Raw genomic sequence first — 15075 nt, 5'->3', positions numbered from 1 at the left:
CCAACTGCTGAGGCCACCAGCTGTATGGCCAGAGGGCTGGGTGGCCTGGGTCTTGCTGACCCGAGGCAGCATCTGTGTGTTTGGTGGAGTGAGGCTCTGGGGTCTCGGCAGGACCCACCAGCCACCCCTGTCTCAGCCACCTTCTACTTTGGGGTGCAACTTGGTTGCTTGGTGAGCAGCAGGCTGGTGGCTGATGCTGGGGGTTCTGGGTGGAGCTTCCTTCTGCAGCCTTCCCTTTGAGATGCTCCCACGTAAGCAGGCACCCCCTTTTTACACAGAGACAAAATGAGGCCCCAGCCCCACACTGTCACTGCCTGTGCTCTGCAGGTGTGGGTGGGCAGGTGCCGGACACACTGTGTCTGAACCCCCAGGTGCTGGGGGGTGGCCTCCCTTGCATCACTTTCCCCAAGCTAAAAACAGCTGGCCCTGCCCTGCTTGGGGGAGCACTGAGGAGCAGGAGCAGGAGGAGTGGAGGGGAGAGGCTTAGATGTTTTCTGGATGCGGCAGCAGGAGGCAAAGCCTGGGGACCACCTGCCTCCGGGAAGGAAGCAGTGATGTGTAGGCAGAGCAAGTGGCCTGGATTCCCACAGGCTGACTCACCTGGCGGTGGGCTGAGGGACTGTGAGCAGTCAGGTTCTGCCCAGGGCCCCGGGCAGCCCAGCAGCCATCACTCAGACCTAGTCCTGGGGTTCTGGAGACACCAGGCTCGGGCGAGTGTGGCTGCCCACCCACCCTCTGCCGGCCCACGGTCACGGCTGGGCCTGCAGGTGCTCAGTGTCCACTGTCAGGGGTCGTGCGGATAGTCAGCCTGTCCCAAGAGGCAGTCAGGGCTGTGGTTAGAGTGAGGAGCTGGGTTTTGGGGCACAGCCATGCAGCCCTGAATGGTGACCGCCCCTCCGGATCTGTCCAGGCTGACGGCCACTGCCTGCCTCACAGTCCATATGCAGCATCTCTCCTCGCACAACCTATGGGGGATGCCCCAGTCTGGGGCATGGCCCTGTCCTGGGCTGTCCCTTAAGGGGGTATGGTGGGCAGTGTGCTGGCCTACCCCGCCTTCCACTTCCCAGACACCCGCCGTCCCACCCCCACCTGTCTGCCATCTCCCTGTCCCTCCAAACATTCCTGCATGGCAGATGTGAGGTGGAGAGGCCTCCAGATGCTGCTGTCTGGGAACAGTACCCTCCCCTCCGCACCCCCACCCTGGTCTGGCCCTGGCCCTGACTGCCCCCTTGCCTGCTTCAGCCCCATTCCCATGGCGGGGTGGCCAAGCGCTGCCTCCCCCACCCCTAGGGCCAGGGAGGGGACCGTGGGAGCGGAAAGCGAGCCTCAATGTCACGTCCACTGCTGCATAATGTCCCTATTCATGGGCAGGGTGGAAAATTCAGCCAGGAAACACTGGAGGTATTTTTATGAGAATGGCTCTCCCTATGGGCAGGGGCTGGGCAGGCTTGCCCATGACAGACCCCACCTGGCACAGGTTCCAGCAGAGGCCGGACACGGGGCGCCCAGGACTTAACTCTCAGGGGCCCTGGGCCAGTAGGGTCACTGATGCACCGAGCCGAGGGCCTCTGTTGAGTGGGCAGATCTCTGAGGACCGGGGCCCCGGGGCCGGACTGGGCCGATCCTTTGGAAGGTGGCGGCTCCTAGTGATGAATGACGCAGGGCGCGGCTCACGCCTGCACCTCCAGGGTCATCCTTTATCTGGGCCTGATTTTCTCTGGATGGCACTACCCTCCTCTGGGCTGGAAACCCCTTGGCCCTGAGTGTTAGGGTGAAGAGAGTACGGGGTGGGGGACCGGGACCAGTTCGGGCAGTCTGCCCCCGGCACTTCCCGCCTGACGGGGATATGGCTGAGAGATGATGCCAGGGAGGGTGAGGGCAACCTGACTACACCTGCCGAGGGGCTCGCAGTACAAGCCTGCGGACCTGCCCGCCAGCGCGCACGCGCCGACTGTTCCCATCTCCGGCCCCGCCCCGCAGAGCTGCCTGCCAGTGCGCACGCGCTGAGTTCCCACCTCTCCGGGGCAGGAGGGAGCAGCGAGACACGAGCTAAGTCCTCCTGGCCGCCTAGAGCGGCCGCCCCCACCTAGCAGCGCACCGGAATCGGAAATGAGGGTAGCTCCGCCTCAGGGGCGGCCATCTTGGAAGCTGAAGAGGTTGAGGCGGCTGAGGCGGTGGCGGCGGCGGCGGCGGCGGCGGCCCTGCGGTCGTGCTGCTGTCCCGCGCGGGCCCCACTCTTTGCTCTCTGCTCCAGCCTCGACCACGGCGATCCTGAGCGCGGCGGCGGCCCACGCGCGGCTACAGGAAGAGGTAAGTGCGCGCCGCGGGACTGCGCCGGCGCCTCGGCCGCGCGTCCCACTCCTCGGAGCCGGCCCGAGTGGGGCCAGGGTACGCGGGGCCTCGGGGCCCCTGGACGGCCCGTTCCCGTCCGGCCCGCCGCTCGCGGGCTCCAGCCCGGAGCTTCCGTGCGCAGAACCCGAGGTCGGTTACGGCGGGGCGCTCCGGGATGGTCCTGCGGCCCGCTTGGGCTTAGCTGGCACGGTGGGTCTCCCACAGAGGCTCACTGGCGGGCCCTTCCAGGACGAGCTGGCGGTGGTCTTGGTTTGGAACTGTGTCCTGGGAGTCCGTTGGGGGTGGGGGTGGAAGCCTGCCATCGCTCCACTCTCGACAGCACCGCACACTGCTTCCTAAGTCCCCAGAGAGTGAGGGCGTCTGGGATTGTGCCCCTTGGGGTGACAGCTGAGGGGACTGTCGGGCGGCGAGGGCGGGAAGCCGGGGTCGGTGACTCCGTCCCGGCAGCGGGAATGGGACTCGGGTCCTAGAACAGCTCCTCGTCTGCCGGTTATTTGGGCGGGTGTAAACTCCTGGTCTCTGTCTCGATTAACGTCACGTCGGTGGCCCTAAATCAGTTGCGGTTCCCAGTCCTTACCCGGCAGCTATCGAGGGGCCAGGCCGTGGTGGCGCGGTGGGTGGAGCTTCGGGGGCCGAGGTGCCCCCGCCGGGCGCAGGGCTTTATTCACGCCCCGCGACGAAACTGGGGTGGTCCAGCGTCAGAGCGAGGGGGCTTGCGGGTGTCCCTGAACTGCAGGGCCCAGCGTGCAGATGCTGGAGCCCGAGCCCCGGCCCGCGGTCACTGGCCTGCACGTCCTGGCAGCACCGGCCTCGGTGGCCGGTCTGTTCTCAGGCAGGTGGGCCGCCCCGTCCCGCCCCTGAGGCAGCCAGGTGGGACGCAGAGACCTCTCTGAGTCCAGGGCGGGTGTGTCACGTGCCCGTCCGGTCGGCGGTCCAAGGTCCCTGCCACGCCGACGCCCGACACCGAGCGGCAAGTCCGGAGGGTGGCAGAGGTAGCTCGAGGGGAAGGGGCAGGGGGAATGGACGCTGGGTGCCCGTCCATCTCAACCTGCGACCGGCGGCCCGTGTGCTGGCAGCCGGTTGCTCTCCTTCAGCTCCAGGTGCCTTTTTCTCCACAGCAGCCTTCCCTCTCTTCGCCGTAGACACCTGTGGGCTTCGGCCGCCTGCAGGGACTGGGTGTGGAGGGAGCCTGGGACGCCTATGGCCTCTGCAGGGGCCTGTGTGAGGGGGACCAGGAGGAGCCGTGCCTGAAACCCCTGGGGGGTCCTGAAGAGGCCGAGCAGGCAGCCCTTTCCTTTGAGTGAGCTGAGTGCTTGAGTCCTAAGTGCGGCTTTTAAGGATTATGGCCGGGAAGCCAGAACGGGAGGGAACCTTGTGCTTGGCCAGGCCTGGTCAGTTTCCTGGTCGTTTCCTGTAGGTTTTGTTGGAATCATCCAGTCAAGGGTCACGCCTGTAGCAGAACGTTCTCTTCGGGGCAAATGTTTAAAAGGAACAGAAGACTGTGGTGGCTCTGCTTTTGGGTGGTTGCTGTGTTTGCTCCTGGGTGTGGGCCCAGGTGAGCCACCTGGCTGGGGGCTTGGGAGCAGTGTGGTGGGGGGACCTTCCCTCCCAGGCTGGTCTGTGGCTGCTCCCGGCACCCCGGGGTCTCTGCGGGGCCTGCCGGGCACCTGCACTGTGTGAGGCTGGGCTGACGGAGACCAGGGGAGGCCAGTGCGGAGGCTTCTGACCAGGAAGGCGGGGAGGCTGGGAAGCCTGAGAAGGGGGTTTGGACCTCAGACGACTGCCTTGGGGGCTGGGAGGTGGGGGAGGTGCTGGCCTTTTTCTGTTTGACTGTGAGGGGGTCTTGAAAGGTTGTGACCAGAACTCAGTGACAAAGTTAAGACTTAAAGTCCAAGATGGACTGAAACAGGGAGACACTAGCAGCCAGGAGGCCAGTTGGGAGGTTGCTGAGGTCGTGAAGGGAAAAGCAAAGAGACCCTGGGTTAGGGTGAATGTGGATGGAATGGGCAGGGGTGGAGCAGGATCTAGGGGTGAGGGATCCAGAGCAAGCAGCAGGGTGGGCGATGGTGCATGCAGGGAGACCCCTGTAAGCCCACCAAGCTGGATGTTCAGTGCGGATGGAGCTCCAGGGAGGGTTCAACCAGGCACTGGGCAGGAGTCCGCAGATGTCTCTGATGAGGTGGTGTGACGACAGGCTGAAGGGAGGGAAGGAGCAAGCCTGGCTGTCCCTAGGAAACCGAACACGCAAAGACTGAGGGGGGGCAGGCGTGATGGGGGTGGGTGACTGCAGTTTGTACAGGCAGGGGGTTAGGGTGCAGAGAGCCTGGCCACCCAAGTGCAGTGCTGCAGCCGGATGAGTTGGGAATGCTGAGTGGCAGGGTGTCGGGGGCATGGGGGTGAGTGGGGGGGTATGGCTCCTCCTCTGCTGCCCACACTCAGTCCGCCTTCCTGTCCCTGCACACCCTACTTGTCCTCCGGTCGTGTGCTGCGGTCGTGTGCTGGCCCAGTGGCTTCCACACTTTAGTGTTAGCAGCACAACTTTCTCACCTCCTCTAGTTATGAGACACTCCGGTCAGGTTGGAGCTGTTCTGGTGCCTGTGAGAGTGGGGTGCCCTGTCTCCCCACCACCATCCCCTCTGCTTCTGGAGCAGAGCAGAGGTGACCCAGGCCACGTGCTTTCTCTTGCATCACGGCTATTGCTTCACTCCTGGTCCCCAGCCTTCGGTGCTGTCCTGCACTGTCCTGTCCCTCCCATCTCATCCTGTCTGTCCCGTGCTGTCCCATCCATCCTGCTCTGAGCCAGCGGAGTGACCTTTCTACTACAAGGTCTGGTGCACCTTAACACTTGGGCCTAAGACCTTTCTGGAGCACTGCTCCGCGGCCTGGCCTCCCTCGCCGGCCTTATTAGCCGCCATGCGCTGTGGCTCCTGATGCAGTGGCCCAGTGCTCTTCCTGGGCACAGTGCTTTCTTGGGCCTTCTGCCTGGAAGGCTTTCCTTCCTGTTCTGCCCAGCACATGCGCCTGAGTCTTTCTAGGGTTCCCTGTCCCTGTCAGATCTCAGAGAGAGGCTCTCTGCTCCTCTGTTCCTTCCACGCACTGTGACAGTGGCACGTGTGCTGGGTATATGACGGTGGGCTTCTGCGGAGGCTGCTGCAGGCATGTCCTGAGTGCTGTGGTGTCCCGGAGCACAGCGCTGGAGCAGTGTGTGCGGTGGCCCAGGGTCCGGTCCAGGCTTCAGACACCTCCACCCGTGAGCACTTGAAAGTGGATCAGGTCTTTTTTAAAACACTCTTTGCATCTGAGTGAAGGTTGTGGCAGGGTGGACGAGAAAGGCGAAGCTGCAAGACCGTTGGTGTCTGAGTGGGTGGGTGAGTCTGGACAGCCCACAGGTCTTGGTCCAGGGGCCATGAGAGACATGCTCTAGGTGGAGACACGGTGTCTCTGTGTCTTTTACCTTGTGAATGTGCGTGTTTACTTTCAATAGATGAGCAACAACAGCACTAAGAGAGCGCCGACTACAGCCACTCAGCGACTGAAACAGGACTACCTTCGAATTAAGAAAGACCCGGTGCCTTACATCTGTGCTGAGCCCCTCCCTTCCAACATTCTTGAATGGTAAGACTCTGCGTCATCAGTCACCCCGCACTGCCTGTCACCCAGGTTCCCTGTGGTCTGGGCCAGTGGGCTTGGTGCCCTCGTCATGGTGCTCGGAAAGGGGCGCCTGACCTGTCTGAGGTATCGGTAGACATGGTGAGGCCTGCAGACACTCACAGTGGGTGGCGTCCGGGACACAACAACTTGACCTTGACCCCTGCACTCTGGGTTGGAGAGGGTCCTTCCTGGGAGAGGTCTGGGTCTGGGGTGCGTGATAGGGGGCTTTGACTCAGGCCTCACAGCTGTTGGAGGAGAAGCTGTATTTCTACCCCTTCCTTCTCTGCTCTTTGCTTGTGGGCTTTGTGAAGGAGCCTGCTCAGCCTTGGAGAGCCTGGGACAGAGGGGACAGAGGCTCTGACCCTGCGGCTTGTGGCACTGGCCCAGACTGGTGACATGAGGGGTCTATGCCTTCTGAACATTCGCTTCAGAATAAGTTCTTTGCTGTGTCAAAGTGTGGGGTCAGGAGGCTGCATGCCTCTGCAGAACCTGCCCTGGCCAGGTTTGCTGGTGATTTTGTCAGAAATAAGATCTAAGGCTAAAATGCTAAGAAGCATTTTCCCTTTGAAGAGTATTTTACATTTTGATTTTTAAAAGTACTGCCCTAGCTGGGGTGGCTCAGTGGATTGAGGGCTGGCCTGTGAACTGAAGGGTTGCCGGTTCGATTCCTGGTCGGGGCACATGTCTGGGTTGTGACGCGGGTCCCCAGTTGGGGGAGTACGAGAGGCAACCATGTATCTCTCGCACATTGATGTTTTTCTCCCTCTCTTTCTTCCTCTCTTCTCCTCTCTCTAAAAAAAATAAGTAAATCAAATCTTTAAAAAAAATTTTTTTAATACTTAAATTATTTTTTATTTTTATTTCATATTTTTAAAAATATTTTTTTAATATTTAGAGAGGGAAGGGAGGGAGGAAGAGAAGCAGAAAAATACCAGTGTGTGGTTGCCTCTTGTGCATCCCCCTCTGGGGACCTGGCCCGCAACCCAGGCATGTGCCCTGACTGGGAATTGAACCTATGACCCTTTAAAGGTTCACAGGCCTGCACTCAGTCCACTGAGCCACATCAGCCAGGGCTAAATTTTTTTTTTTTTTTTTTAATCTGAAGGAGAAAGATTTAACTGAGTTAAAAATTTTTTCAGATGGGAGAAGTGTCCAAGGGTTCTGGGTTCCCCTTCTTGGGCCCACAGATAAGGACAGAGCTGGGAGGTGGGGGTAGTTCTCAGGGTGATATGGGCCTCAGCATGTGACGTGATGGCAGTGTCACTGCAGAGCTCTCCCTGCCCCCACACGACAAAAACCAGGTGTGGCCCTGGGGCAGTCTCAGGGACCGACTCCTCCCTGTGGAGGGTTGGGATCCCGAGGTTCAATCACTTGCTGGGAGGACACACTGCTAAGGTTTATTGCAGTGCAAAATTTTAATGGTGCAGGGCTCATAAGGACCTCTGCCTGGCACCCAGCAGAATTCCAGCTGCCCCCGCAGGAAAACAGGCTTCCTCTGCAGACCCAGCCCCGGCCACGGGGAAGGCCGCAGTGCCAGGCCACAGAGCAGGGAGCGTGTTCCTGGGCGAGGCCTGTCCTCTGGGTGTTGTGCTGCCTGGGCCTCACTTGGTGGCCCAGCACTGCTGGAGCCTCAGCACTTGGGCGCTGTTCTTCTCCCGTGTCCTCAGAGTGGCAGGGGAATCGGAGCAGTGACAGATTCAGGCCACTGTCCTGGGTGTGTCCTGTGGTCAGCTCTGAGGGCGCCCTGGTCCGCTGACACAGGATCACAGCTTGTTGTTGCTGCTGCTGCTGCTGTTGTTTGAGTAAAATGTATCAAGCAGCAGATAGCAGGTGTCTGACTTGCGTGTTGACACGTATGTGTGTGTGTGTCTGTCTGTCCCGGTGGGAGGAGGTGTTGGGAGGCACAGCATGCACAGCTGTGTCTGATATGGTGTTTCTGCGGGACTGACGTCCACTTTCTCTCTGGTGGTTTCCTCTCATGTTTGAAAACTCGTAAGTCCAAAAGCTTCTTGATGTCTAGCCAAAGCCTTGGTTACCGGCGCGTGGAGCACGGGCACGGGCGCCACCTGGTGCTGTGCGTGGGCCGTGGGGCCAGTCCTGGCCATCCCGCTGCCCCTGCTCAAGGGCAGCTCCTCCAGGGTTGAGTCTGGTTCTTGCAGGACATCAGCCCTGGGCAGCACAGCCATCTTGTGTCACTAGCTGTCCCCTGCCTAGCGCACTGCATGATGGGAAATACAGACTTCCACTCGCTGCCCAAGAACGTTGTGAAGTTAAATTTTGAACAGTTCTTAGCGGGTGTTAATGGTTGGAGAGGGTCAGCGCTCGGGCTGTGTTGTGGAGATGGAGAACTGTGTGGGGCCTTTGAGGACAGCCTCTGTCGCCCAGTGACAGAAGTGTCGGCTGCACCAGAGCATGAAGGGCTTTGAATGACCCTCGACCTGAATGTTGGTGAATGTCTGGTTTTGGTGGTCTGCAAAGCCCTGGCCTTGGAGTGACTCAAGGAGTGCAGATCTGGGGGGATTTGCCGTCCCCCAAAGCTGGCTGACTGACTGCTCTCTCCCCCGCAGGCACTACGTGGTCCGAGGCCCTGAGAAGACTGCTTACGAAGGTAAGTCGTTGCTCTGGGTTAGAGCAAGGGGCAGTTTTGCATCCTGAGTAGATCTTGCCTGTTAAAGGCAAGATGTAAATGTAAATAATACTCTCTCCACGTTGGACTTACTTGGAACTCATCCTAGTGTTTCTCCAAGTCTTGGAAGTTTGTGCTTGGTTTTGTCCGTGTGTCTCGGAAACCATCCCTAAGTACTGGAGTCCCACTGAGTCTCCGATGCCTGTGGGGTCGGGGCGGGGTGAAGAGTGGAGCATGTGGGTCCTCCTGCTGTCTGTGCCGTCCCAGGGAAGACGGGTGTTGGCACCTCTGTCTGGGCGAGTCCCGCAGACTCAGTGGGGCCATGGCGGGTGTGCACAGGGCCTGCCCTGGGTCGACCGGGCACCTCTGCTCTCCCGACTCTGGACTCTGCTGACACTGGTCTGCTGGTGCCTCCTGGGGTCCTGGTGTTGTTTACAAAGTAGACCTTGGAGCTGTCAGTCAGCAGGTCCCTTGGTAGGGATGTGAGTCGTGGCCAGGCCAGCCCAGGGCACAGCTGCATGCAGCCAGGCTGGCAGTACCTTGAGCTTTCCACCTGGCTTCTGCCTTGAGGGGGCCGGAGCAATGTGCGGGGTTTGCATACGATCTCACTGGGAGAGCCTCAGAGTCGGCAGCTGAGGAGGAGGAGGGCCCGAGCTCTCGCAGGCACCCACTAGCTTCACAGGACTCCTCTGTTGCCAGGGTCCCAGCTCTGGGAGGGTCTGCTCCAGGGAATGGGCGAGCAGAAGTGGTGTGTAGGGTGGGCGTGTTACTAGCACTGGGAGCATCCCAGTGCCCAGCAGCCGAGTATGGCCTTGCTGACAGTCTTGCCCAGGCAGGGTTCCTAAAAATACAGCAAAGATGGCTTCAGAACGGTAAAGCGTTTAGTAAGTACAGGCACCTGTTTTAACAAACTTGACTGAACCAGCTGGGAGCCCCCCCCCCAGCTCAGCACTGCCCTCTGCTGCCCGCTCTCAGCAGGGTCTCCTAGGGACCTGTCGGTCAGGGGTGTCTGTGTGGGCTCTGTGTCTGGGCCTTTGTGGACCCTGAGAGTGTGACTGTCCTCCCCCTTTGCTCCTCTTCTGGCTCCTGGGCGTACTAACCTGTCCTTCCTGGTCTCTCACCCTCTTCTCCCATGTCCACTGCTGTCCCTGCTCGGGCCCACACTGTCCTGCTCTCTCTGGCACAGCCAGCCCCTACAGTTCACAGCTGCCCCCACTTACCCAGTGCTGCCGCAGACTTCCGACCCTGACAAAGTTTGCTGTGGGCACGCACAAGCTTGTACTGAAACTTTCACTCTCAGTTTACATGGGGGGGCAAAGGACCCGGTCTCCACCCTAAAAAGAGTAAAGTGGGAGGAGTCCCTTTCCCTGCTGCTGACTTGCGTCTGCAGGGGGAGGGGTGGGGATGGGCAGGACAGGGTGGAAGACGTGGGACTGTTGCCCTAGTTGCAGAAGCCGTCCACATTTGGAGGCACCCTGCCACCTGGACCCTGGAATGCAAGCTGTGCAGGCCCCTGGCACCCCATCTCCTCTTGCCTTTGGGGACACCTCCTGAGGCTCCCCTCCAAAGTAGGCCCTCCTAGAACTCCCTCTGTGCGGTGTGGGGTGTGCAGCTCGCAGTGGGCTGTCTTCTCCCTGAGTTTGCACTGTTCGCCCTTTGCTCCTGCACAGGCCTGAGGGCAGCGGGTGTTGGCCGGCTCTCGCCCGAGGTGGTGGCTCTCCGTGCACTGGGCAGGGGGGACACTGGGTCAGTGTGTGTGCCTTGAGTTTGGTTTTCTTTCTTTTTAAAAAAAAAGATTTTATGTATTTTTGGCCCTGGCTGGTGTGGCTCCGTGGATTGAGCCCCATGAACTGAAAAGTCACCAGTTCGATTCCCAGTCAGGGCACATGCGTGGGTTGTGGGCCAGGTCCCTGGTGGGGGGCGCATGAGAGGCAGCCACACATTGATGTTTCTCTCCATCTCTTTCTCTTTCTCTTCTCCTCTAAATAAATAAAATCTTTAAAAAAGGAGATTTTACTTATTTTTAGAGAGAAGGGAAGGGAAGGAGAGAAATGTATGTGCGTGAGAGATACGTGGATTAATTGTGTCTCGTGGCCCTCCCACCCCACCCTGGGACCCAGCCCACAACCCGGACATGTGCCCTGACCCAGAATCAAACCGGCCACCTTTTGGTTTGCAGGCTGCAGCTCAGTCCACCGAGCTGCACCAGTCAGGGCTCGGGCTTTTCTGAGTGACCCTGAGTGTGCCTGGGCTCTGAGCGCCATGTCTCTCTCTTGCTGGTGGGCTTGTCTGCCTGTTGAGCTGGCCCCACCGGTGACCCTGGGGGTGGAAGGGGCAGCAGGCGTGTGAGGCAGCCGGGGCACAGTGGCCGGGGCACTGCAGCCACACAGGTGCTGGCAGGCCCTACTCAAGACGGGCCTGGAGCAGAGAGCCCTGTGGGTGTGTGGGACTGGTGTGTGCCAGTCCTGGAGGCAGGGCTGTGCCTGGGGGTGAGGACAGGACCGTGCTCCTCAAGCCTCACTGAGTGTGCACACGCATGCACACATACACACCTGCCTCGCCAGTCTGGGGTGGCCCCAAGGCTCTGCGTTTCTGGCAAGCTCCCGGGGGCTGCCTAAAAGCCAGGGGTGTGAGGCCTGGGTAGAATTGGAGGTGGTGAAGCCAGCTGAGTTCTGGGTCAGTTGGCAGGTGGGGCCGACAGGCTGTGCTGATGGAGTGGGTGTGATGGGGGTGGGGGACCCTAGATTTTAGTCTGGATAATGGAGAGAATGGAGTTGCTGTCTGAGGGAAGCAGCAGGAATCCATCCGGCTTGGACCTTCCGGGGCAGTGTGGCCTGGACATGGGTCTAGGGTTTGGACAGGGGCCCAGAGGTCTGCCCTGTCACCTGGAGAGTCATCACAGTTCTCCTGTGTCCTGTGGGTCCAGGTGAGGCCCTAGAACTGAGGTCTGGGGGCAGGACTGGAGGAGCTGGACGTCCTGCACTGGGGGTGAAGACAGGAGGCCTCTGGGGGGCAGGGCAGGAGTGGTCAGGAGGCCTGAGATGTGGCCACACCCGAGTGGTGGAAGGTGACCTGGAGAGACAGCAACCTGGCGTGCTGCCCAGGGATTGTGCACAGGAGGGTGCAGGTGGCAGGAAGCAGACGGTGGGAGAGTCAGGGCTGTGTGCTGTTACTTTTAAGGTGGAGAAACGGCAGGCTGGCCTGCTGCTGGATGTAGTTCTGTGGCGGAGCAACAGTGCAGGACAGTGGACCTGGTGGGGGGGCAAGGGCTGTGCTGTGGGCTGGGGGGCCTGTGGGCCAGGCCAGGGTGGGGGTGGGTGCAGGCTCAAGACCCTGGAGTTGCTCTGTGACAGGCTCTCTCTCTGTTCTGATGCAGGTGGCTACTACCACGGAAAGCTAGTTTTTCCCAGAGAATTTCCCTTTAAACCGCCTAGTATTTATATGATAACCCCTAATGGAAGGTTCAAGTGCAATACGAGGTAAGATGTCTCTGCCCTGTTCCAGAAGCATGTCTAGGGTCACGGCAAGTGTGTGCTCTGCTGAGTGGGCCCCTCTTTTACAGGCTGTGTCTTTCCATCACGGATTTCCACCCAGACACGTGGAACCCAGCCTGGTCCGTCTCCACCATCCTGACTGGGCTCCTGAGCTTCATGGTGGAGAAGGGCCCCACCCTGGGCAGCATAGAGACGTCAGAGTTCACAGTGAGGGGCGGGGAGCGCGGCTGGTGTGTTGGGGGCCCCTGCCTGTGTCCCTGTTCCCCAAGCATCAGGGAGCGACCTCGGGCCCTGGGGTCCTTTGGGTCCACCTGGCTTCCTGGGCAGCCCTGCGGACTGAGGGCATTGCCTCCAGGCACAGTGCCTGCTCCACCCTCTTGTTGACTGGTGTTTATTTTTCTGCTGTGTGGGTGAGCATCCAGGTGGTCGTCATGAGCTGGTGCTGAGACAGCCACAGATAAGCCTTTGTGACTATAAGGTAGCCTGTGGTAGCAGTGAGCATGTTCAGGGTGCCCAGCAACAGGAAGACAGCAGCGGTGACGATTTCAGACAGTTGAGGGTAGCCCCAGGGTGACACTTCCCTTCTCTTTCTTCCTAGAAGAGACAGCTGGCTGCCCAGAGTTTAGCATTCAATCTGAAAGACAAAGTCTTCTGTGAGCTCTTTCCTGAGGTCGTGGAGGTGAGTGTGAGAGTGGCCGTGAGTTTGGCTTCCCCAGGTGGGAAACACCTTCAGATTGAGTTCCTCCCAGAGGAAACGTGTCCCGCGGACAGAGAACATGAAGGGGGGCCTGTGCCCGCACTGTGTCAGGTGCGGCAGACCTGCCCCCCAAGGCGCCCGAGGACTGGGGGTGGGGGATGGGAGGTTGGGTCTGGGAGAGGTCAGGGGGGCATGGGGACTGGGCCTGTCCGGACAAGGCGTGGAGCTGGCCACCTGGGTGCCAAGGTGCTGGGTGGGCCGCGAGTGGGGCAGGACCTGCTGTGAGGGATGGAATACCTGCTGGTCCTGGCGGCCATGAGCAGGGCGGCTGGGCTACACGCAGTTCAAGGTTGTAGTGATTGGACTCCTAGGGCTTGGCTCAGGCCTGGGCCTGTGATGCACAGGTTTGGTGGTTTGCCAGCTCACTTTTCCTGCACATGTGCAGAGCAGGGCGGTGCCAGGGGTGAGCCCAGCAGCCACCTGTGTTTTGGGGTCTTTGTGGGGGACCGCAGGGTTCTCTCTGGTCCCAGAGGGTCTGGTTTACTTACATCCCCCTTTGTTTCTTGCTACTGTTCTCTCAGGAGATTAAACAGAAACAGAAAGCACAAGACGAGCTCAGCAGCAGGCCCCCGGCGCTCCCCCTTCCAGACGTGGTTCCAGACGGGGACACGCACCACGGCCAGAACGGGCTTCAGCTCCTCAACGGGCACGCGCCGGGGGCGGGGCCGCACCTCGCGGGGCTCCAACAGGCCAACCGGCACCACGGACTCCTGGGCGGTGCCCTGGCGAACTTGTTTGTTATAGTTGGGTTTGCAGCCTTTGCCTACACGGTCAAATACGTGCTGAGAAGCATCGCCCAGGAGTGAGCTGCACACAGTGATCACAGAGGGGGTCGAAAACGAGGGACGCTGGGCCCAGGCTTGACACTGGCTGGCAGGGCGCACGGTCGAGCACAGGGCGGACCTGCCTGACTCCTGGGTTAGCTTTTTAAAAAACGTTGAGAGGAAAACGAGAACAGCCAGAGTGTGTGGTTTGGATCTGATATATTCATACGTGCGTTCCCGGCCCCTGTCCTCCCTGGGGTCTCAGGGTCTGTGGAGCTCGGGGGTCGAGGAGGAGGGGCCTCATGCTTTGGTTTTATACCGCATCTCCTGTATCGTCTTTTGGACCTGTTTTAGTAAATCTGTTTTTCATTTTATAGATTTGGTCACTTAAAAATACAAAACTCAATGCCTATCAAACACTCTGTGTGCGTTCTTAGTCCAGCAGGGCTCTGACCCACTGGGCAGTGGCTGGTCCCAAGCTGCGCTCATCTGTGTGGGCTTAGGGGCCAGTCGGCCGTGGGTGAGCCCTGGAGACGGGCTGTGGCCCCTTAGAGGGGGTCGGGCACCTCCCGGGAGAGCCTGTGCTCTGGTTCAACTGGAAGCTGAGGGTCTGCTCGCGGTGACCACAGGGTGTCGCCCTTCGCTTCCGGAAGTGGCTGGGAGTCGCCCAGTTCAGTGGGGCCTCAGCCCCTCCAGGTCCTGGTGCCCCTACGGTCTTTGCTCTGAATTCTTTGGGTCCAGGTGGCCCAGGAGCCCCCTCCTGTCCTGTGCAGGCGGAAGACGCCAGCATCCCCAGAGGGTCCCCCACACGCAGGCGAGCCTCGTGCACTTTGGAGCTTCTCTCCCACTTGGTCCAGACCATGGGGTGGCCTAAAAGGTAGGCCCTCATGTCCCTTTTCACAATGGATCCGTGTCGGACACTGGCCCTGCCTAGAAGGACGCAGGGCATAGAGCATCACAGAGGGCAAAGGCCGTCCTGAGAGGACACGGCCAACCAAGGTCCGGGCCAGAGCCTGTGGGCATCACCTCAGTTTTGGGACCAATGGCCCTGACCTTCTTGGATTCTGTGTCTGCGTTTACTGATTTCACTGGGGAGCCAGCAGAGGCCACGCCGTGACCCTGCTCGGGCCAGCAGGGACACTGAAGGGTGGCCAGGGTTTCTGCATCTTTGTTTTTCGATCAGTTTATTTAAAATTGCCCTGTAATTTACTTGTGTGTGTTCAACTCAGTCTTGTGAAAAAAACCTGTCGTCATATTTTTGTTCCTAAGTCCTGTGTTGTTTGTGGGTGGAAGTGTGCTGAGTGGCGTGTGGGTGGGCGGTGGGCTCGGCCTGGGCAGCTGTGCAGGCACTGGGTCCCGAAACCCACCGTGGACCAGGTGGCACTGCTGCGCTCCTGGGCCTGCCCTCCGGCCACAGCTGACTTGAGGGCG

The 15075-nt window shown here is 59.9% G+C and overlaps 1 protein-coding gene across 2 annotated transcripts; it reads left to right on the top strand.

Annotated features, from left to right (window-relative positions):
- The first annotated feature begins 2134 nt into the window (after nucleotides 1-2134).
- On the top strand, nucleotides 2135-14061 carry UBE2J2 (ubiquitin conjugating enzyme E2 J2). 2 transcript variants are annotated; one of them, XM_053917811.2, is made up of 7 exons: nucleotides 2135-2310; nucleotides 5837-5967; nucleotides 8571-8611; nucleotides 12006-12108; nucleotides 12192-12330; nucleotides 12722-12802; nucleotides 13402-14061. In XM_053917811.2, the coding sequence occupies exons 2-7, from the start codon at nucleotides 5837-5839 to the stop codon at nucleotides 13684-13686; spliced, it is 780 nt and encodes a 259-aa protein (XP_053773786.1). In that variant the 5' UTR covers nucleotides 2135-2310; the 3' UTR covers nucleotides 13687-14061. The 2 variants fall into 2 exon arrangements, with proteins under 2 accessions (XP_053773786.1, XP_045046666.1); XM_045190731.2 differs by lacking the exon at nucleotides 2135-2310 and adding an exon at nucleotides 3307-3452.
- Nucleotides 14062-15075: the final 1014 nt, after the last annotated feature.

This window comes from Desmodus rotundus, unplaced genomic scaffold (assembly GCF_022682495.2).
Source record: "Desmodus rotundus isolate HL8 unplaced genomic scaffold, HLdesRot8A.1 manual_scaffold_304, whole genome shotgun sequence".
NCBI classification, from domain to species: Eukaryota; Metazoa; Chordata; class Mammalia; order Chiroptera; family Phyllostomidae; genus Desmodus; species Desmodus rotundus.
The sequence above is the reverse complement of the archived record's forward strand: the minus strand, read 5'-3'. Positions and strand labels throughout refer to the sequence as shown.

Coding starts and splice junctions, on each gene's coding strand:
- UBE2J2 (XM_045190731.2), top strand. CDS start 3,372: ATGGACGCTGGGTGCCCGTCCATCTCAACCTGCGACCGGCGGCCCGTG. Junction 3,453..5,836: donor TTGCTCTCCTTCAGCTCCAG/GTGCCTTTTTCT, acceptor TACTTTCAATAG/ATGAGCAACAACAGCACTAA. Junction 12,331..12,721: donor TAGAGACGTCAGAGTTCACA/GTGAGGGGCGGG, acceptor CTTTCTTCCTAG/AAGAGACAGCTGGCTGCCCA.